This window comes from Lepidochelys kempii, chromosome 11, assembly GCF_965140265.1.
Source record: "Lepidochelys kempii isolate rLepKem1 chromosome 11, rLepKem1.hap2, whole genome shotgun sequence".
NCBI classification, from domain to species: domain Eukaryota; kingdom Metazoa; phylum Chordata; order Testudines; family Cheloniidae; genus Lepidochelys; species Lepidochelys kempii.
Window position 1 is genome coordinate 22,291,694 of NC_133266.1, and position 23,997 is coordinate 22,315,690.

General features: G+C 38.1%; 1 protein-coding gene across 11 annotated transcripts in view; it reads right to left on the reverse strand.

The window, feature by feature from the left end:
• The window catches only part of LRP1B (LDL receptor related protein 1B), a 1,327,274-nt gene extending 1,304,023 nt beyond the window's left edge, over positions 1 to 23,251 (reverse strand). For all 11 annotated transcript variants that reach the window (XM_073305381.1, XM_073305383.1, XM_073305382.1 and 8 more), the window contains exon 1: positions 22,961 to 23,251. In XM_073305381.1, coding sequence (XP_073161482.1) covers positions 22,961 to 23,042 — 82 coding nt within the window. In that variant the 5' untranslated portion in view covers positions 23,043 to 23,251. The remainder of the gene's footprint in view (positions 1 to 22,960) is intronic.
• Positions 23,252 to 23,997: the final 746 nt, after the last annotated feature.

A 23,997-nucleotide genomic window follows, 5' to 3' on the forward strand; every position in this document is an offset into this window, starting at 1 on the left:
AGATTTTGCTGATTATATTGTTACTAAGGAGAAAAGTTAAATTTCAAAATGTGTTATGTGAGAACCACCGATAAAAAGCAGAAAATTTTGATTAAAAATTGCACACCAAAGTTTTCTTCTCAGACATATTATCCAAATCTATTCATCATAATAGTGCAGATTTTTCCATAATGTGACAGATTCCCAATGAATACATACAAAGAACCTGCCTCAAAACCTGGTTTTACCTATAGCTAGAAACAATAGTGGGGAAACAGGTCATTATAAGCACTGGAAGTAACTTGAAGGTTTAAAGCTAAGTGTTCTGAAAGATGAAATTAATCTAGTACATAGAAAGGACAGATCTGCAAAACTTTGCAGAGATTTATGGATTGCCCCTCAAAGTTATCGACTGTATTTTTCTAGTGGCAAATATTTCTCTGTATGTTCCAATATTTGTTTACTGAATATGTAATTACTCACAGGTCTTATGATTTGTCCGTTACTGGTAAAGGAGAGGAGAGAACTAACTAAATCAAACTGTCTTCACCCTTTCAGAAGGTCACTGTATCTTCTTCTTATAGCTGGAATAATGCTTTCTGGATTTTAGCGTGTTTATGTGCTTGATGTTGGCGCAGCACAGAGAAGTGTACTTGGAGCCATTGCAATTTACAAATCTTGAAATCAAAAGAGACACATTAGCCAGATAGTTAAATGGCACATTACTTTTTTCCTTTTGCAAATAACAGTTACCATTCTGATACTTTATCAGGTGTCCCACTCACTATCAAAATGACAAATCTGCATTTGTCAGTAAATGTCTAACCTGTATTTTAAACAGCATGCTGAACATGGTTTAGCTGACTATATTACAGATGTAAATCTGGTTGGGCAATGAGCAGCTCAGATTGATAACCTCACCAATCTGGACAAAACTAAGTCCTAGGTCATTCCATCAAGCAGTCTCCAACTCTAGAATATAACCAGCTCAGCATTAACCTGTCTGTATGGCAACTGTGAAAATACTTGTAAAGGGCCATAGACAGTGCAGGAGGACATTCCAAAATGTGAAAGCTTGTAGAACAGAAACCTCTGCCACCATGTTCTGGACCTTCTGTGGAGACGCTGTGATATCAGGCTTTCTACAAAGCTGCAGAACTGTGATGTTACCACTTCTCACGTACAGCAATGGAACGTGGGCACTGAGGAAGGCTGAAAAGTAGAATATTGACTTTCTGATTCTCATCATCTCCGTCTCCATGTTAAGTGCAGGCCAAGAACAGCAATAAATAGATTGGCACCTACCTCCATCACCACAGACTTAGTTTCAATTCAGTTTTTTGGTCTGAATCAGAACATTTTGAAATTCTCAGATGTTTCCCCAAATTGAAATGTTAGCCAAATTCACACGATTTTGCGAAGTATTTCTATTTCAACAAAATTGCATTTTCCAACTGAAAATAGTTCTCTCAACATTTTCCTGACTTGCTGTAGTGTTCATAGTAGTCCAAAAACTTCCTTAGATTTAATGTCGTTTCTCTCAAGCCACATTAAAGGTTACTGAAATAACTGTTTTCCTTCTAAAGTAAAAGCTCTAGTGTACATTCATAGACATTTTGTACCCTTTATCATTGATATGCAGCAACTACAGTTGCCATCTGCAGAGGCTTGAAGGTTCAGTGCCATGCAATTCACCTGACAGCAGGAACTGTGGCAGCAATCTTGGATAAAAGTACCTTAGTTGACACACTTTGTCTCTCATAGGCCCTCCAAACAAACAGGAAATATTAAGCAGTGTGAGGCATCTGTTTTTTGCTTCTTTCCATCCCCACCCTCCCCGCTTAACCAAGATCTGCATCTCCAATAGTGCCCAATAAAAAAATAAGAACCAGACGAAAAGTACTTTAAAATTTTATCTCATGTCCTATGCAGCATATATGGTACACTTCCTGCCTCACAAGTTACTTTTTCAACAGATTTAGAGTAGAGGAGAATTTTCCAAAGTGCCTAAGTGACTTAGAAACCCAAATTCCTTTAACTGTCAATAAGATTTAGGCTCCTAAATACCTATGTCACTTTTGAAAATGGGACTTAGCAGACCAAATCAGTTAGGCGCTTTTGAAAATGTTACCCTTACAGTAATTCAGAGCTACAGACATTGCTTGATGTAAAATAAGATTTGGGGCCCAATTCTGCTCTCCTTGAAATCAACAGCAAAACTCCTAAGGACTCCAAGGAGAGCAGGATTTGGATCCCAAATACGTTGTTTAATGATGATGAAAATATTCTGCATCCCAGTCAGAACCCTGTGGAACTCCAGACCATTCTTCCTCCTTATTCTCCTTATCTACAAGTCCCCATAACTTGGACACCATTATCTGACAAATGTGTGGAGAAGACTCCTTTCACTAGCTGTGCCTCCAGATGTTACTTGAGACCTCTATTGCTGTGTTTAAATATCTCACTTACTCCTTCATCCCTGCCTCTGGTCATCTTCCCCCCAATCCATCCCCTTTTCTAGCAGTGTATATGCTTTTAAAAACTTTAAAGAACTTATTTTCTCCTTCTTAATGGAACTTGTTCTCATAAGATGCTACTTTTTCCTGTAAACCAGTTTGTTATTTTTATTTCCGAGTTCCACTTGCCCAAAACTCTTCATCTCCTTAAACTGTGTCCAACACTTTAAAGGCATTAGCAGGAGGTTAGCATTTGCTGATATTAGGAATCCTTACTACTGATATGCTGAGGATTTCAATATAATACTTAGAAGTGAATTGAAGGTTTTTCATATGTCAAGATGTAAATATCTCATCCCTAACGTATTGCGGAAACAACCTGCATTGACAGCAGCTCTAATAAAGCACAACATATGGAAAACACTGAAGTCTGCATATGGTTTAAATATTGAAGATTGATATAATGGAGAGAACACATTGTTTGAAAGATAATTTTTTTATGGCATTTGATAGAATCCCATATCAGCTTTTCCATTATTTTGCCCAAGGATTGAGGTCAGGTTAACTGACCTACAATTACCTTGGTCATCTGCTTGCTCTTTTATAATATCCACACTCCAGTTGTCTGGAATTTCTGTGTATTCCACGAGTTATTAAAAATGAATATTAGCAGGCCAGAGATCTCCTCAGCCAACTCTTTTAGCATTGCTGGGTGCAAATTATCTGGGCCTTCGGATTTAAAAATGTTTATCTTCTTGATTACTGGCAGCCTGAAAAGTACTGCATCCTTCTCCTATGGTACAAGCACACACCCGGCTTCTTTCCAAATACAGAATATTTATGGAATGTTTCTGCCTTTTCTGTATCATTCTTAAAAAAAAAAATTACCAGCTCCTTTTCATATTGGGCCTATATCAGTTCTAGGATTTCTTTTTTTCCTAATATGTTCAAACTGCTTTTTGTCCTTAGCCATGCCAGCCATTGATTTTTCCCTAATACCTTTAGCTTCCGTTACCAATTTTCTATACTTCACAACTTTTAAATGTAGATCAATTTCTATTTCCCACTTTTTCCATTGTTATACATTTCTTTTCTGTTTTTAATTGTCGCCTTCACTTTGCCATGGCTGTTCTAATAAACTCTTCTTAAAAGTTTCCCAATTTCCATGTCTAAATTTTTCCTCAATTGATTTTGCTCAATTTTCTTCAGCTTTCTGATATTAGCCCTCTTGAAAGTGTGTGAGTGAGTGAGAAAAACTGTCCTCTTTTTACCCATACTGAGTGTAAATCAGGAGATGATTATTGGGTTCTAGTCCAGTGATTAATTCATCTTAGGCCATCATAATCAGGTACAAAAGGTAGTTACCTTGTGTCAAGTATAATACCTTTCATTTTAGAAAAATTCATCTATATTCTTTAGAAACTCTTTTGAGGTTTTACTACTGGCTGAATGGCACCTCCAGAATAGGTCTTTCAAACATTTTCTTTCCACACATTACAGATGCAGTAACTCCTCACTTAACGTTGTAGTTATGTTCCTGAAAAATGTGACTTTAAGCGAAACAATGTTAAGCGAATCCAATTTCCCCATAAGAATTAATGTAAATGGGGAGGGGGGTTAGGTTCCAGGGAAATTTTTTTCACCAGACAAAAAACTATATTATATGTGTATATATATTGTGACAAAGTTCCTCTTCTGCCTTGGTGGGTCCTGCACTTATTGGCAGATTTTCTCACCTCAGAGTTTCATGGGAGCCCTCAGTTTGGCCACTTTCGTGGCTCAAATCTGCCATTCACTCAGTTACCCTCATCACTGGCCAGTATGGGGAAAGGAAAAAGAACAATCCCCGCAGTCTCTGCTGATCCACCTAGTGGATCAGGGAACAGGCCGGAGACCTTCCCCTCTGGTGGAACCCACAGTCCAGTTCAACTCCTCCAGTATCAAGTAGGGAGTTGAAGGAATGGAGGAATGGGGGAAACCTGGGCCTGCCCTCTACTTCAGGTTCCAGCCCAGGGCCCTGTGGATTGCAGTTGTCTACAGTGGCTCCTGTAACAGCTGCGTGACAGCTAAAACTCCCTGGGCTACTTCCCCATGACCTCCTCCCAACACCTTCTTTATTCTATTCTCCACTAGACCTTCCTCCTGATGACTGATAATGCTTATACTTCTCAGTCTTCCAGTAGTACGCCTTCTCACTCTCAGCTTTTTGCATCTCTTGCTCCCAACTCCTCGCACGCACACCACAAACTGAAGTGAGCTCCTTTTTAAACCCAGGTGCCCTGATTAGACTGCTTGTCTTAATTGATTCTGGCAGCTTCTTGATTGGCTGCAGGTGTTCTAATCAGCCTGTCTACCTTAATTGTTTCCAGAAAGTTCCTGATTGTTCTGAACCTTCCCTGTTACCTTACCCAGGGAAAAGGGACCTACTTAACCTGGGGCTAATATATCTGCCTTCTATCACTCTCCTGTAGCCATCTGGCCTGACTCTGTCACATACATACATCCATCCACACACACACAATATAAGTTTTAAACAAACAATTTAATACTGTACACAGCTGTCAGTGTTCCCTCCCCACTCTGAACTCTAGGGTACAGACATGGGGACCCACATGAAAGACGCCCTAAGCTTATTTCTACCAGCTTAGGTTAAAAACTTCCCCAAGGCACAAATCTCGATTTGTCCTTGGACTGAGGTGTGCTGCCACCACCAAGTGATTTAACAAAGAATGAGGGAAAAGGACCACTTGTAGTTCCTCTTCCCCCAGCAACCCCCCCAAGCCTTTACACACCCTTTCCTGGGGAGGCTTGAGAATAATATCCTATCCAATTGGTTACAAAATGATCAAAGACCCAAACCCCTGGGTCTTGGAACAATGGACAAATCAGTCAGGTTCTTAAAAGAAAGATTTTATGAAAAAGAAAAAAAGAAAGGTAAAAATCATCTCTGTAAAATCAGGATGGAAAATACTTTACAGGGTATTCAGATTCAAAATACAGAGGATTCCCCTTTGGGGAAAACCTTAAAGTTACAGAAAACAGGAATAAACCTTCCTCTTAGCACAGGGAAAATTCACAAGCAAAACAAAATATAAACTAATCCGCCTTGTCTGGTTTACCTACACTGGTTGCAATATTGGAGACTTGGATTAGGATGAGTTGGAGAAGATGGATTTCTGTCTGGTCCCTCTCAGTCCCGAGAGAGAATGGCCACAGAAACAAAAAAACCAAAACAATGCCCCCCTCCCCCAATTTGAAAGTATCTTTTGTCCCCATTGGTTCCTTTGGTCAGGTGCCAACCAGGTTATTTGAGCATCTTAACCCATTACAGGTAAGGAGGAATTTTAGGCTATCCCTATGGTTATGACAACAGCAATGATGATTGTGAAGCTTGGTTGAAGTGGTGGTGGAAGAGGGTGGGATATTTCCCAGGGAATGCCTTACTGCTAAATGATGAACTAGCATTCGGCTGAGCCCCTAAGGATTAACACATTGTTGTTAATGTAGCGTCACACTCTACAAGCAGCATGAATGGAGGGAGGGGAGACAGCATAGCAGACAGACAGAGAGAGAGAGAGATATGCACTGCCCCTCAAAGTACACTGACACCATTCTAAGTACATTGCCTTTAAAAGGATCAAGAAGTTGAGACAGCAGCTGTGGCCAGCATCCTAAGCCTTGTCCCCATATGGAGAAGGGGTGAGCAGGGGGCATGAGTGGGGGGAGGGAACACCCTGACATTAGTCCCCCTCTTCCCCTCTCCCCTGCACAGCAATCAGGAGGCTCCCGGAAGCAGCTCCAAGGCAGAGGGCAGGAGCAGCACATGGCAGTGCGGAGGGAAGGACAGCTGAACTTCCCGCAATTGGTAGACTGCTGGGCAGCTGCTGCACAGGGAACTTAGGAGAGTGGGGAGCTGATAGGGGGGCTGCGGTCCACCCTGGTCCAAGCCCCCACCAGCTAGCTGCAACGGGCTGCTCTTCCTGCAAGAGTGGACAAAGCAGGCGGCTGCCAAACAATGTTATAAGGGAGCATTGTGCAACTTTAAATGAGCATGTTCCCTAATTGATCAGCAACGAAACAACATTAACCAGGATGACTTTAAGTGAGGAGTTACTGTAGGTGCTTATGGAATAACTTAGCCTATTCTCAAGTGAGATTTGGCTGTCTGTAACAGCCCCGCACCAGTACCCCTTCCTGGCCTTTGTTAACACATTGGTCCATCTTCAGTCAAGATTCTGAAGTTCAAGTTTAATTGATAACTCTAAAATAAGTAAGGAGTCTTTAAAAGCAATCCCCTTCCCCTCCCGCTCCCCCTTTACCCACACTATTCTTCCTGAAAAGGTTATAACCAGAGATTTTAACATTCCAGTTACATGACTCATCCCACCAGGTTTCAGCAATGACAGTTACGCCTCATTTCTTCCAACCACAGAAAATATCCAATCCCACTTCTTGTCACCCATACTCACAGCATTCATATATATGCAACTGAAAAAATAATTCTTCTCTTCACATTCTTTGCCACATGGGTTTAATTTGTTGTGAAACACTGAGTTTGAGTTTGTATTGCGTTTGCCTCCTTAGCACCCTCCCCTCGAGCCACTAATTTACTGCCCTTCTGGCTGCTCTAGTTTGCCTGTAGCCAAGAGATTGCCCCTCTCTCTCTCCCCACCAATGTGAAATAATAGATATTTGTACAGCCCTCTCCCACTAGAACGCGGCCCAATCTTCCACAAAACTAAATCCTTCATCTTCACTCCAGTCACACAGCCAATACGTCACCTCCAGTATTTTCTGCCTACTCTCACCTCATAGGACTTCAAAGATCTCCAAGAATATAATTTAGACTTTCCTTATCTTAGCTTCTTTTCCATCTGATACTGCAGTATTTGAGCCAACGCGAAGACTTAGCAGGTGACTTCATAATCGCATCATTTATAATTCATAATATGTCCCATTTTGTCTATACACCATACACTCTGGTTTGTAACAAGGATGGATGTATGCTATTTTTTCCCTTCAAACTGCTGCCACCCAAAAACACCACAAAAAATAGGGTCAAAATCGGTACTACAAGTGGCTTGTCAAAGTTTGAGGCCCGTTTTTTTTTTTTTTTCCTGATGGGGAAATGGATGAAAAGATGGAGGTTTCTTTGTAAACGAAGGGATTGCATCAAAAAATGTAAGAGGTCCTGTTTCCCTTAACACAGGAGGAAATGAACAATTAGAGCTTGTTTCTTTGCTCACATTGTCAATCCCTTAAATTCTTTCAGGCAGCCATCAGCTCAGAAGCACTCTCTGTAGACTTTTCTCAAGATCCTACACTCAGTAACTCAGATTATGTCTAGAGCGGTCTTCTCTCTGGCTCCTCTGGTGTGTTTTCTGTTTCTGTCACACACAGACACATGTACATCCACTAAACAACACCCAGTGAAATTCTCCATTTCCCATAAAGTTTTAATTCCTGAGCAGATTCACATGTGCTGTGATTTGGGTGATGATGACATGCTGGTAGTTTGTTTTGAGGCCCCCTTTTGTTTCTTAAATTGATCTCAAATGAAGGGTAGCTGTTACAATATGAAGTTTACCATAATTTAACAATATTTTCAATGGGAAGCAAAACCAATATAAACCAGACCCCTTAACATGACAGATTGTTTCCTGATAACTGACTCTTAATATTTCTTCCTCACCAATGGTTTCATGTGCAAACTCTACAGCATAATCCTTTCTAAGGGGTTGAGGCCCTGATGCAGTGAAGAAGTTAAGCACGTGCTTAAAAGTTAAGCATGTGAGTAGTTGCATTGAAGACAATGGGGTTACTCATGTGCTCATCTGTAAGCACATGCTCAGATTGAGGCCTCTGAGCATTCCTTCTGCAGAATCACCACTCCAAACTAGAAAACTGAGCTAACCCACATCAGAAGTTGAATCCAGATCTCACATAGTATCTACCATCTGATCAACCCATTAATGAATTTTACTAAAATTTTAAAAATATAGATTTTAAGTAAGAGATATAGATGGTTCCGCTAGAAAGAGGGAGGTCTGCAATAAGATACCAGACAGATTTCAGAGCAGGATATGTTAAAATGAGACAGAAGGCTTGATATTGTGAATTATCTGAACTCTGGTGGTCTTACAGCAGGTACATTTTTTAAGTGCTACTTGAGAAAAAAAATACATGCATGCATGTTGTTACTGGCTAATAAGATTTGTAATTTGTAATCACACTCATTGCTTTCAAAGTACATCGCTTTGATGTTTCTGCTGTTCACCAGGCTCTGTGAAAATGTGAGTCATGGCACACTTTCACAACTAAAAACAACAAAACCAGATCCGTTTTTTTCCTTTACATTTCTGCAAAGTATTACCAACGTTCAAATTAGACATCAAGAAAACTAAAATATCAGCATTATTAAACAAAGAACCTTTGCACTCTGCTTCTGGCAGTGACAACACCAAGCCACAGCAACATTTAGAATTCACAGTTTGCTATTTTTTACCTTCAGTTTTCTTGGGACAATTTTTAGAAGACCCATCACTTTTTGGATCCAGAGAACTTGGAAAGCTCAGGATATCACAATAAATTATATCCCTCCAACTACACAAAATTAATGCCAGGGATTAGATTACAACACAAACCTTTGTTCTGAAAAAAATACACATTTATAAAAGATGAACCTTTTATGATGTAACTAGTTTTGCTAAAGAGCAACCGTTTCCACTGCAAAAAGTGCACATACATTCTTCCCCAAGCCCCAAAAGCAAATACTATATGCAAACTGCACATTCTTTGTATTTCTCAAAAGCTAAGTGGAATAAATGATACTGATTTAAGAGAGACAAAGCATAACCCTGGTGTCATAAATATAAAGGGAAGGGTAAACTCCTTTGAAATCCCTCCTGGCCAGGGGAAAGCTCCTCTCACCTGTAAAGGGTTAAGAAGCTAAAGGTAACCTCGCTGGCACCTGACCAAAATGACCAATGAGGAGACAAGATACTTTCAAAAGCTGGGAGGAGGGAGAGAAACAAAGGGTCTGTATGTCTGTCTATATGCTGTTTTCTGCCGGGGATAGACCAGGAATGGAGTCTTAGAACTTTTAGTAAGTAATCTAGCTAGGCATGTGTTAGATTATGGTTTCTTTAAATGGCTGAGAAAAGAATTGTGCTGAATAGAATAACTATTTCTGTCTGTGTATCTTTTTTGTAACTTAAGGTTTTGCCTAGAGGGGTTCTCTATGTTTTTGAATCTAATTACCCTGTAAGATATCTACCATCCTGATTTTACAGGGGGGATTTCTTTATTTCTATTTACTTCTATTTTTATTAAAAGTCTTCTTGTAAGAAAACTGAATGCTTTTTCATTGTTCTCAGATCCAAGGGTTTGGGTCTGTGGTCACCTATGCAAATTGGTGAGGCTTTTTATCCAACATTTCCCAGGAAAGGGGGGGTGCAAGTGTTGGGAGGATTGTTCATTGTTCTTAAGATCCAAGGATCTGGATCTAGGCAAATTGGTGAGGCTTTTTACCAAACCTTGTCCAGGAAGTGGGGTGCAAGGTTTTGGGAAGTATTTTGGGGGGAAAGACGCGTCCAAACAGCTCTTCCCCAGTAACCAGTATTAGTTTGGTGGTGGTAGCGGCCAATCCAAGGACAAAGGGTGGAATATTTTGTACCTTGGGGAAGTTTTGACCTAAACTGGTAAAGATAAGCTTAGGAGGTTTTTCATGCAGGTCCCCACATCTGTACCCTAGAGTTCAGAGTGGGGGAGGAACCTTGACACCTGGATTTTATTCTCTTCACTTTTCTGACAGTAAGCGGTTAATAGGGGAATGCTGACAAGAAATCAAATTGTCCTCCTGTGTGATTTTTGGAAAACTTTTCTTGGTATTATTAAAACATTACTGCACCATCACTGACACAGGAATATTTTTTTCCACAAAAAGGTGGGAGTCTCTGGAGGGAACAGCAGCTATAAACCTTCAAAATTGTTGGTCAACCAGAAAACATTATTCTTTATGATTACTCTAGAAGAAGTCAGATGCGTATCAAAAATTTCCGTGGACCCTGTAAGGACATGATTTATACCCATCATACTAACATGACACTCAGGACTGTACCACTGAGACTCTCATTAGCAATGGATCCCTCATGAATTCATTTATTATCCTATTCATTTCCAGAGCAATTCATCCAAAGAAGTCATAAAGTATTTCCAGACAAGAGAGCCATAGACTTAATTTCATAGATTCTAAGACCAGAGGTGACCATTGTGATCATCTAGTCTGACCTACTACATAACACAGGCCACAGAACTTCACCAAAATAAACTTTTCACCACTGCTTGTAAGAAGCAATACTAATAATTGCCAAATGATGCCACATATCTGCTAGTCTACAGAGGAGGGGAAAAGTGTGGTCAGTTCAGATATCAGTGTGTGGTAAATTGGTAAAAGCTGACCTTTTTTTTAAAAATGGAGGCTACCCTGTTCCTTTCATATCTGCTCTTGTGCTCCTTCACAAACAAAATAAGCCTATAACTTTCATCTTTCCCTACATTACCTTTTTCTTCTCTCTCCTTATTTGCATTCTCTATGCCATTTGTGTCTGTCGTATTGCAATCACAAATGACTGCAGTATTCAGGGTGAGACTATACCGTCAGAGGTCTTTATCCTGCAATGAGCTCTGCATGAGTGGACCCTTGCAACAATGCAGTAGCTCATGACAAGATCAGGATGTCAGAGTGTGTGTTCTGCCTTTTGGATCAAATTTTGAGGAGTGCTGAGCAGCCACAATTACCATTGCACTATACCAATGTGGAGAGTAGAAAAACTGTGGCAAATGGGTACTTTTAACATGCCTTCTATGCTACATAAATATTCAGTAGCTCTCCGATTGGATGTGACCATTTTGCCATTTTATATGAAACAAGGAGACAACCCAATGAACTTAAAAGGCAATATTTAAAGCTAATAAAAGGAAATGATGTTTACATAATGTATAATTAGCCAGTGAAGTTCATAGCAATAAGACTAGCATACTTAAAAGAACATGGAGGTCCAATACTCAGGCTTCAAAGAAATAGCTAGAGGGGCTTAAAAAAAAAAAAAGGTTTCCCCATGGAATAGCCCTATACTATTAGTGCACTGTGGAGACAATATGCCATCTCCAGAAAGCTTGGCTACTTCTGGACTAGACTGACCATTGATCTGTTACGGTCTGACAATTCCCATGATTCACATGAATAAAGCTTATTCTCATACAGCTCTCTCTGTTTTTTTCCTCAACATGTTTGACTCATTATTATTCTTTTTTAAATACCTAAAACCAAGAACCCAAGGTAATTTACAAATTTGACACAGGAATAAAATCAAGATTATACAGAATCAAGATTACATTAATTACCTATTAAGCACTTATGTTATCTAAAGGGGTTTTATTATGAATTTTCTATGCTCCTCAAATTGATGATCACATATTTAATATTCTTGAATTATAAAAAAAAAAAATCTCACTGCTTGTCTTCTGCGGGAATTAATATAAAAATGCAACAGTGATAACCCTTGTAAATATATTACACTTTATTACAACACTACAATGACACTATTATGAGATGATGAGGCAGATTCTCAGCTGGTGTAAATCAGCATATTTCTACTGAAGACAATGACTATGCTAATTTACATCAGTTGATACAGTCTAATCTTTTGAAGTATTACAATAGAATATGAAAAAACAAAATATGTATATTAAGTAAAGGGAAGCATAAAGCAGTTATTCCACTGAAAATCAGCAGCCTGTAAATGGCTCCTGGAATGTCCAGCAACTATCAAAATGGTAACAATTCTTTATGAAAAGTGTCTCCAGGTGGAATTTACTTGCCGTAGAAGGTGCACTGAATATGGAGATTCACGTTCTGTATTTGCACACTAATTCTGAATTTCACTCAGCTTGGTGACTACCATCTGTTTGGCGCTCACTTCTTACTGCCCCAAGAGCAGTCAAAATTAAAACAGTGACAAGAAGAATTTCTACAAGGAAAAGAAAATATTCACAGGGCAACGGAAATTGTAAAAGCTGGAAATTTTGAGTATACCAACTATTTAACATGTGGGTAAGAAATAAAAAAGGAAATTAAACAGATTTAAGCAAAACTCTCCTGTAGCATTACTGGATATGAGAGTAACAACTCTATATAAAAATGGAGAAGTAGCAGATTAGCGAACACCAATTCTCAAGAGCAGTATAATCTAGAAAGTAGGTGGGTAGCATTATGAACAGGGAGGTTAAGTCACAGCTCTTCCAAAACCAGACCAAAAAAAGGTAATGGATGTAGTTCACTACGTCTGAGCAAGTGCAGGAGAAGCAGGCAATTCAGGTAAGGCTGTACATGCACTCTGACCTGAATGACTTGCTCCAGTTTGAAGAACTGTAATAATGGGCCATTTAGGTCAGGGCATGAGATTTTGTCTCCTCAAAAAAAAAGTGTTAATAGCTTTGCCCTACTTAATGGTATCTTTTATGCTGCTCTCTATATACCAAGGTTTTATATATATATTCACACACATCCCAACACCCACACCCCTCTCTCATACATTTTGACAGAAATGGCATACAGCAGTGCTGGACTGTTCAGCTACTTCAGTTTGTATTATGACCTCGGAAACCTTGGGTCTGTCGAATACCCTCTCTCTCTCTCTCTCAGATTTAGCCTTTCATTGTTTGAATAAAAGCATGAGAACATATTGATATGAAAACTGGCAAGCATGGCAGAGTGACTTAGTTTTCATTTTTGTGGTTTTGACTTCTTCTGTATCCCTTGTACATTGTAAAGTTCCATGATTTTAAATATAACATCACATTTGTTCATTTACTATTCTTACTGTGATCTAAATGCAGGAGTAAACTATTTGGTTTAAAATATTGACCATAAACAGAATTCAATCCAGAGTTTCATTTTTCACCTCTCCCTCCCACATCATTTTCATCTGCCTGCCCACAATCACCTTTCCATCTCTAAGTTCAAATATAGCGATGCACAAGTAATTCTCACCTTTTTATTACAAAAATAAATAATTAGGCTTCCACTCTGCACACATATTGCTCAGTCGAATAGCTATTGTAGTTTATTTGATTGTGTCCCTGACCCCTCATAGTTCCTTTTTTTTCTAATAGGTCAAAGTCACTACCACACAGCCTGATACACTACATTCTCATTAAGCTTGTTTTCAGGTGAGCTCAAACCTTGTCAGTGCCTGTACCTACAGTGATAAAACCTAGAGATGTTCACAGCCAAAAGGTACTTTAAAAGGTACTCTACTCTGAAAATTGATACAATACATGTCACACTGTGGGATTCTAATTTACTGAATTGCAATGCCTTCCAGATCACACTTGCTGAGTTTGCAAGTGAAAGACTTTTTTTTTTTTTTAAATTAACTACCAGTTCTACAAACTCAACCTGGAATCTGAGAGTCAAGCTAAATTCTTTCTGTATTGTCCATCATCGGCACGCGAGATTCTGCAAGACAAACACTGCCCCTAGTTACATTTATACTACCCCACAGTCTTCATATTCTGACCACTGGAAAATCTGAAGAAAAATAATTATAGGTTTGGACAGATGCGATGGGAGGACTACATTTGAAATGAATGGGATTCATAAATATATTGAAAATAGAAGTTTGTAACTATTTTACTAATAGTTTGTAACTATTTTCTATTGAAAATAGAAGTTGGTAACTACATCTTGTTTCTGCGTGAAACAATCCCAAAAAATAATCCGGTCTACTCTCCCACAGACCTGTTAGTTCTGCAGAAGTGCCATTAGTAAACTTGCATTTTATCATTTTTTTAAGCAAAGCAGTTTTGGTTGCAAATATCCACAGAGAGTTTATCTGTTGCATGAGAAGGTACCGTATTTATTTACACAGTCATTTTTCAGACCAGGACTGCATTTTAGACCTGATTCAAAGTCCACTGAAGTCAACGGAAGCCTTTCCATTGTATTCAGGGGGTTTGGATCAGGCCACTAAAGCAAGGGGTTCAAAAATATGTGCATAGTTCAAGCTGTGAGGAGTCTCCCTCCTCCAAGCCCCATCCTCATTCTTTTCAGTTAATCCATAATGAAAGCAGAAAGTGAGGTACATTTACTGAACATTAATGTAAAAGCCATCCTGCCCTTACATTTCACATTCTAAATGTAATTAATTCGCCTTCCTTTGGATGTCCTTTAACCATTTTTCAGAAATGATTTTTCTGAACATCAACAATATTGACACTCAATTTTTCATATTTATGACTAAGTTATTAGTCTATGTTTTAATCAAAGCACTATCAAAACCATAATTTTTCATTTACCAAGAAAATGGTTTTAAGAAAGAAAATTAGGTTTTGATAGATGAAAAATTCCAATTATTTTGATAAAAACAAAAATTGCTATGTTAAATTGTGAGAAAAGTGGATTGTTTTTAAACCAGCCCTATTTCTGAGATAGTACTGACCCATTGCCTGAATACCAGGGTGACTTTTCTACTGTATCTGCTGTCTTTTGGATGATGTAATGAACAAAAGGTGTCATAGTTAAGTTGGAATTTCAAGATTTCCCATAAAATGTCAAGTAAATATTCCATAATTCACATTTATTTTTTACACAAATCCCAACATTGGTCATATAAATTGGGCATTTGCACACCCAGTTGTGTGTCTAACTAGCCATGTGCTCACAAAACCATTCTTTTCCCCTGCAATCACAATATTTGTATGCACGAATGAGGTATTCTTTGAAAATCTGACTCACATTCTGTGAAGTGGTTTGGGATACTTCATGGTAGACACACATTGCTGTAAAACTTAATGGTAAGTACTTTCACAACTTGGACAATCTGATGACATTCATTCAAAAGAGTATTTTCAAGAAAGGATGACATGTTAGTAGTTTGGTACTTCCAAAGCTTTAAAATTACTCCTCAAAACTATGTTTGTCCATCTGTAATGGCTACATAAACGTGTGGGCAAAAGTGGTCCCAAAAAAAAAAAAAAAAAAAAAAAAAGAGTATGTCATGTTCAGAGAGATACCAACATCTCTCTAATATCATCACTGTATTCTTTAAAGAGAGGTTTTCAAATGTCCTAGTTTGGAAAATGTAAGTGAATAATGTTAATTTATAAGTATATTATATGAACAAGTGCATGAGGATTTTTTTAAGTGCACTTTGTTCTACTTCCAGTCTGTTTTGGTGTTTTGGGTTTGTTTTTTTTAAGTCAACAGTATATTCTCCCTTTCTGAAAGAAAGCCTCATGAGAAAAGCACTGCATTTGCGGAGGATAATATCGACATTTCGCTCTTGCATATTCCCCTTCCCTCTCCCCACCCCAAAATTTTATATAAATGTATGTATGTATACATATATATATATACACACACACACACACACACCCCTACACACACCCCTAAATATCCCACAAGAATATCTGAAGGAACAAAGCTATAGCGTCTCATTCTGTAAGTTTTCTTTGTTCATTTCAAGAAGAGTGAAGAGCTTATGAATTGCCATTACATAAAAACTCAGTGGTGGTGGAATCCTCAAGGAATTATACATTTTCTTATTTCTAAAGTTAAGCTTTATTTCAATAGCACCTGTCCTGTTATACTAAAATGGTAAGTCATTCAATTTGGTGCCATATACAAAAGCTATGAAGCGATATCCTATTGATATAAGAATAGAAACAAGACATAGTTCACCAGACCTTGATCTTACCAGAAGAAGAAATATGTATGCTCTTATTTCTAATGCATTTCTGCTGTATTTCAACAGTATGCAGTTCTGCTGGAAGGCCAAGTCATTCAAGATGAAGCAGCGTGTGAAACGTTATTTAGGGACATTCAACTGATAATAAGAATACATTATAAGGTATTATATTTAGTAGCTGGACATTTTGTTGTAATAAGATCCATTTTTCCTGCCCCCACAAAAAGAGCGATACTATAGTATAACCAAATATCAATGACAACTCAAAGTACCTTTCTCAAAGACTACCATTATCCAATAATTCAAAAGAAGCAACTCTCTTTCTATTAATTGGATAGGTCTAATGACTACAAAAACAAATATCGGTTACTGTTTAAATCCTACTATCTCAAAGATGCACTTTTCTACTAAGGTCAGAGGATCAATTGACAGAATCACTTCAGCACAACAGAGGTCACAAACAAAATAAATATAATTGGAATTAGTCTTTGTATTTACATATAGGTAATTATGTTTTATATTATGTAATTTAAAAGTGCACTAGGAGTGCCTGGTATTTTAGGAAGTATCTAGGAAGACAAACTTCCTGCTGTGAGCATCTTTCAATCTAAAAATCACACAAATAATATAGTGAACAACAGACCACTGGCTGCAAATTTTATGGCTTATCATCATTTTCTTTCAGAGTAACAGCCGTGTTAGTCTGTATTCGCAAAAAGAAAAGGAGTACCTGTGGCACCTTAGAGACTAACCAATTTATTTGAGCATGCTCAAATAAATTGGTTAGTCTCTAAGGTGCCACAGGTACTCCTTTTCTTTTTATAATTTTCTTTGCATCACCCTGTGCAATTCCCATTAAATTTAAAAGACGTCCATTGATTTTAATTGGAATTGCATTCATTGGTGCACAATCCTGTATCAAAACCTACTAGCACGGATAGCTGCATCCATTTATAGTTGTCATTCCTAGCAAATCCCAATGCAGGATTAGGGTCTTCCACCAATGTAAACCAAGAGTACATCCACTGAAGTCAAGTACCCATGTAATTCCATTGACTGGTTTAAAAGAACTCAGAATTAGACCTCTGGTTATCTAACTTTGCTAAATATATTAAAAACAAAAAAAGTTTTGCATTTTAGAAATAGGATACCAAAAAGTACAAAGTAGCTTTCATCTGTATTGTTGACAACTAAATCCTTAACTGGAATACAACTGCACATACACATGCTTTAATATCTTTTTCAATAGATGGTGCTTAAGAGCAAATAAACAATTGCATAGTTACACTGAATGACAGCTGGGGTATGTACAATCATTTAAAAATGGAACTGGATTTTTCAACATAATTAGATATTAATTACAAAAAAAAGTAAGGAGAGATTTCATTCTGAAAACCTTATTTTCTATTTCCTTTGGGAAAGTGATAATACAGAATAACATCTGAAATCACACAATTTAAGTGGAAAAGATAACAGAGCAATGTATGTACAGTAACATTTTAGACAAATGTAACTTACTACTGTCTAAAACTATTAACACTTACACATATTATAACTTTCATTCGTAGCATCCCAAATAAAAATTATATAATCACAGCCCAAAAATACCATATAGCTGCTGCTCAATTTGCATGCGGAAATGCCAAGAAACCCTATAGGTTTTCAATATACATTGAAAATAAATTAAGAGAAGAGGATGCATTTTAACCCTTATTCTGTTAAGGCTAGTACACATGCTAATAGTCCCAAAATCTCCAGGAGGTCTACTCCTGTGAGTAAAGTTAAGTATCTATGTAAATTTTAGCAGGATCAGTATCTTAATCTGGAGCAGGAATAAACCTCTAAGGAATTAAGAAGGAGTTTGGAGGAAAACAAAATTTCTCTACTATATTTTGATGTTAAGACTTTTGCCTTTTATAATTTCTTTTTTGACATTGTTTTAATTAAGGGAAAAAAATCTATTAAAATCTATTTGCTTCGCGCAAATAAGGACATGGCTAGGAATGATATGCATGTTAATTAGCCTATGAACAAGACTGCACACACACTTCCCTGATTGTTTTGAAAATGGCAGTATTTTGCACATGTAATTGCGTACTCAACTGGGAGCAGACATGCATTTTACCTACCACCAATTGCACTAGTGAATAAAAACATTCTTATGGAAATCTTTCACTCATTTTCTTTTGCAACTGCATCATTAAGGCATTTCTTTTTTTTTTTTAAACTGTTGTCCTAAATGCCCTTCTGTTTTCTCCCTTCTAGATACCTTTACTTCTCCAATGATAAATGCATTTCTTAGGAGCACACCAAGCTTTCTGTAAAACTGTTTTTCCTAGTAAACAACTGGAAAAAGGTCACCAGGACCTTGTAAACATTGCCTTTGTGGGCACAATACTGCTCTCTCTCAATTAACAGAGATACAGAAATTTAAGTATGAGAAGAGGCGTCTCTATATTAAAGCACTGAAACAGCTTTATTTGAATTTGCTTGTCTTAAGACCACTGAGAATACTTCACACTTGATTGACAAGGAGCAGCTCCATTTGGCAGGAGCAGAGTACAACTGTTTTTGCATGTTCTACTTAAAAATAGCAACGTATTAATAATGAGATTGGAGTCAAGCTTAAAAAACACATTCATTATGACTATTTGCAGATAGTTTCAGAGCAGAAATCATCTGACTCTTAAACCTGGCAATTTTACATGTTCACGTACATTTAAGTGTATTGCCAAACTTTAAAGGTGGCCAAGAGACATTAGGAAAAAACAAACAAACAGTAAATTCCCTTGTACGTGGACTCGAGATTTCTGGTGAGGTTTATGAGTCTAGAAAGGAGTAGTTTCCATGATAATCCATCCTTGGATCTCCTCCCTGGGATCCAGAATAGCTTAAAAAAAACACCAAGGGGAATACATACTTTTTAAACTAAAAATGGGATGGGGAAAGTAATTGTGTGCAATGGATTCAGTTATGTGGTAATTCATGAGTTTTAAGTAAACCGACATCTCATTCGGGAATCAGTCTGATTCTGTAAAAATTCTGCTTTCATGTCTCACTGTGAGCAGAAAAGAAAAAGTTAGGCACATCAGACTAGGTGAAAATCCTGCAGTTGGGTGAGGGGAGGCATTAAGATGACAAACATTTATGGGGAGGACATGATGATGACGGCCACATGTCCCTTTCACCATCCTTCAAGAAAGTTCATTGATGAAATCATTAAGTATTGCCTTCTGAAACTACAGAACCATCTGACCATTCTGATACTCTTAACATAATTCCTGGAGCTACCCACTTGTTCTGAAACTCTTCTGTCTATCTATGATAGAGCAGGTAATGTATGTACTGTACTCAGACATGTCACCTGTTATCAGGCATTTTTCCAGCATTTATTGTAGTAGATCTAGCTTTATGGTAGGAGAACCTCAAGAATGAGGAGTTCCATGAACTTCCTTTAAAATGTTACAATTGAAAACTAAGCCAAAGCTAATGACATTTCCAAATTAATAAATGAACCTCTTCACCAGAGAGCTTGTTTTCTTTTTCCTCCCAATGCTTTTCCATTCCTTTCTATTGTCCCCCCTCTTGTCCTTTCCTTTCTTTTCCCCTAACTTCTCTCTCATCTCTAACCGTTTATTATTTATTATATAAAATAGAGCAGTAGGGACCTCATTTTGGCGGCAGAATAGATCTGATAAAATCCAGGATATTTTTCTAGTTCCCTTTCAGTCAACACTGTGACTACTGCATTCCAAATTTGAGAGTTTGGATAAATTGCAACCCACCATGTTTGACAAACTTTAAACATTTAATACAGAAAACCAATACCTATATAGTCAGTGCTTTTTGCAATATGTCCCAAACATTACCTGACATGAAAATGTAATACCATTTTCATGGGTGGTACATTCTGAAGCGCTTACGTTGAGAACATTTGACATTTTTAAACACTACGTCTTTTAAGTCTTAATTTGCACCACGCTATGCTTTGATAAGACATGTCATGATGATATGATGACTTACTTGATTCTAAGTGAATCTGGTTTATCCCACTCTTTTGGATGGCATGTTTTAGAATGATGTTGCCTTTTTAAAACTGGATTGATTATAACTTAAGCCAACAGTCCATTTATATAACAAAAACAAACATTAAAGCAAAAATTAAAATCAGAATCTTCTGTTCATGAATCAATTGTCATCTGCTAACCTCCAACAGTGAGCAGGGTACACAAGGTTAGATTCTAGTACAGTTTCACAAAATGGTTAATAGCTAAGGTTTTTATTCACAAGATCACGGATGTATTCAGGCTACTGCTCTTGAAATGTACTCAGACTATTTTGCACAAATCTTGGAAAGTTCTTGAAGTTCTTCCAACGAACTGGCATTAGTGTGATCAAAATTCTCCATATACAATACTGAATCATAGAAAAACCATTTGTACCATTCATAAACTGAGCAGAGTCTCCTAGAACCTTTAGTGTTAGGCTATGTAGGTAGCATTATATTGAATGTCAGCCTGTATCTTATGATGGCATGTTTTAATATGCAAGTTTGTGATCCCACGGTGATACTTGTCTCTTTGCTATCCAGTCAAGGGGGTTGCTTTTCCAGCTTGTGGTGTGAACCATCCATTAGATTTTCTGATAGCCAGTCAATTTCCATTGACTTAACAGCTTTGGTAGTTGAATTATAGTCTATTTCAGGCACAAATTTCTGCTATCTACAGCCATTTGTACTTGTTCAAATGAGTTTTAAACAGTCAGTAAACAAGTCAGTAGCCAATGTGCATGATATAGAACACTCCAAGTTTCATAATGCTAATTCAATACATCATATAGTTACATTTATAATAAAATCTAATTCATTCCTAGCAAATTGAATATGACAATATTTAATGCTGTCTCATTTCATTAGTTATGTAGTTTAGAGGCTAAGGAGCTAGAAAGCAATCTGATCTAATGGGTTTTACTATTTAATAAATTTTGATCTACCAAAACAACTTTTAGTCAAATCAACATGATAACACTCATGTGCTTAATAAATACAAAGATGACCTAAATACTACTTTTAAAAATATTTAATTCAAGCATCATATAGCAAAGTCAGTCTATTAATAGCATCAAATACTGTCAGAATAAAGAACAGTTCAACTTAATTCCAGCCCAAGGGATTCTGTCGTCTTTCATCTAAGATTTCCTAAGACAGGAAAACAGTTACTCTTTCAATGCATCCGATGAAGTGAGCTGTAGCTCACGAAAGCTTATGCTCAAATAAATTTGTTAGTCTCGAAGGTGCTACAAGTACTCCTTTTCTTTTTGTGAATACAGACTAACAGGGCTGCTACTCTGAAATCTTTCAAGATCTTAATTTTAGTGCCTTGGCTAAAAGGTTCTGTATTCTTTATTACTTAGCTGTGCAGTTTTATTTAGCCCCTCATGAACTTCACACCATTTAAATAAAGTTCAAAAATCATATGGATGGTAACGTAATGGAATTGAATAAAAGGACTTCTGGAAATAGTTTTAGAAGCTTCTTTGAAAGGTAGAACCAATCAGCAGTTGCAAAAATTCACCACTGATTAGCCTTATAAAACTACTCACAGAAAACCCTCTGCTAGTGTTACCATACAGTGTGTTTCTGTGTCGGTATATATCTCTAACGGAGTACATACTTCATTTTCTAAGTATTATACAGGATAGAAGCATCACAATTCATGCCTGGTTGTTTGGGTTTTTGTTATAATGAAGCAATAATTTAAAGTCAATACATAATTGCCTTCATATAAACACTGTCATTAGATCATTCAGTGATCCATTCTCTCCCCATCCCCTCCTGTCTGACATTGGTATAAGGTTTATTTATCTGTTTCTAATTAGACCAAAAGCCTGAGCATTATCAGTCAAAATAAGATGATCTTAATAGCCAAGTTTCCATAAGGCATTAGGATACATTTAATTATGCCCATGTGAACATCGATCGGGTTGAGTTACTGGTCTGGGTGCATTTTGCTCTGTGTTTGCCCGGGAGGGGGTTACAAAACTTCAGAGAGGCTCTAAAAAAGAAACCCCACGTTCTGGCTAGAAAGCTCACCTAACGCTGGTTTATTCTTGCTTCTGAATGTTTTCGTTAGCTCATTAATGCCATACCCTACCGAGGAGACCATAAGAAGGAGAAGTTGCGCTTGAAAGTGTAAAGCTGTTTTGTATCTCAAGCTAATACAAGTGCCTGGGCTGCAAAGCTTCAATAGAAAGTAGGGAGAGGAGATTGTGACCTATTGTCCTGTGCCTAGCCACAGCAGCTCGCTAGGTGCCTTCCCGAGAAGGCTCGGTCTGTATACAGGAAATCAGCACCGAGACAAGCACAGCTTGTGCGAGGCTGCTTCGCAGCAGGCAAGGAAGTTACCGAAATACAAGCTGAGGACTGAAAGGTAGGCTCGCAGATAGCGTGACCGTTAACAAGAAGCGACCGCCAAGGTTTGCAATGCCTTGCGATAAGCAGCGCAGGCAGAGCGCATCTACGAGGGTGAAATCGGATACTAACATCTGCAGAGTCTGTCACAAGGCAGCTAAGTCAAATCACAGTCCGCTGTGCACGCAGGACGATACTTTCCGTGCTGCGTGTCTCTCTACCTGATCTTATTTTTTTGCTTTTGTACGAACAGCCCGAGAAGCATTGGCAGAGACAAATGTCCCATGCAGCTGAGCTGAGCTGCCGGAGGAAGTTTTAGACACTTCCCCAAATCATCTCAGAGGAAAATAAAGTGTTCTCCTTACCTCGATCGGCTCCCGCTGCCAGCACTTTAGCAACAGGAAATAATCCTGAGATCGCTACTAAGGCAAAAAGAAACTCAGACATTGTTGTGGCCGGATTGAAGCGTCCTCCTCTGCCGGGGCTGCTTGGCTGCGCACTCAGTAAATCAGCAGCAGCAAGTCTGCAATCGAGCTGCGTAATTTACAAATGTCAATGGGAATTCGTCTGCTAAATGAGCCCAGCCTGCCCGCCTTCTCCCTGCTTTCAGCAGGATTGCGAGGTGTATGTGTGTGAGAGCAGCTTGTGTGCCTTGACTTTTCAATGCAGAGTACGTCTGATCTTACATCACGCAAGAGGGGCAGTGAGAGATGCCAGAGGATGGGAATTCACTGATTAATCACAGAATCTACCACAGACCGTTTTGGTGTCCACATAAATCACCTCTATTACTTAATAAGAGGCATTTAACACAACAGGAAAATACCCCTGCAAATGGAAAACACTACAAATCACAATTATTTCTGTCTCCCTGAAAGGGAAGTAGCTCTCAATATTCTGCTGGGATCTGGACATTTAGAAAGGGGAGGCTTTTGCATTGTATCCAACAGCTAAGCCTTTCTGCTCTTCCCCTAATGGCAAGCCGGGTCTCAGATCATTCATAGCCTCAGATCATTCATAGCTTCCTCTTCTAGAAGTAGCACATTTTAGTTTTGCATCTAGTAGAGGATGAACAGGGAGTGAAGTAACTCAGTTCTGTTCAAGAGGAAAATGGTTGCCTCAGCGAGAGAAAATAGCAAAAATGAAATAAAAAGAGGGGTTTTTTTTAAAACTATACAAACACAAACCTCAGGAGGACTTGTGTATCACACTAAGTGATTCAGCAAACAAGCAAGCAAACAAACAAACAAGGCATTACCTGTTAGCCAAAGAAATGAAGGTACCATTAGAAAACTCTTTACCATTATATGTGGGAAATAAGAGTTGGCATCCAAAGAGGGATTTGCATGCTTTGGTTAGCTATTGGTGCCTCTTTACAACAGCTGACCGAATAGATGACCAC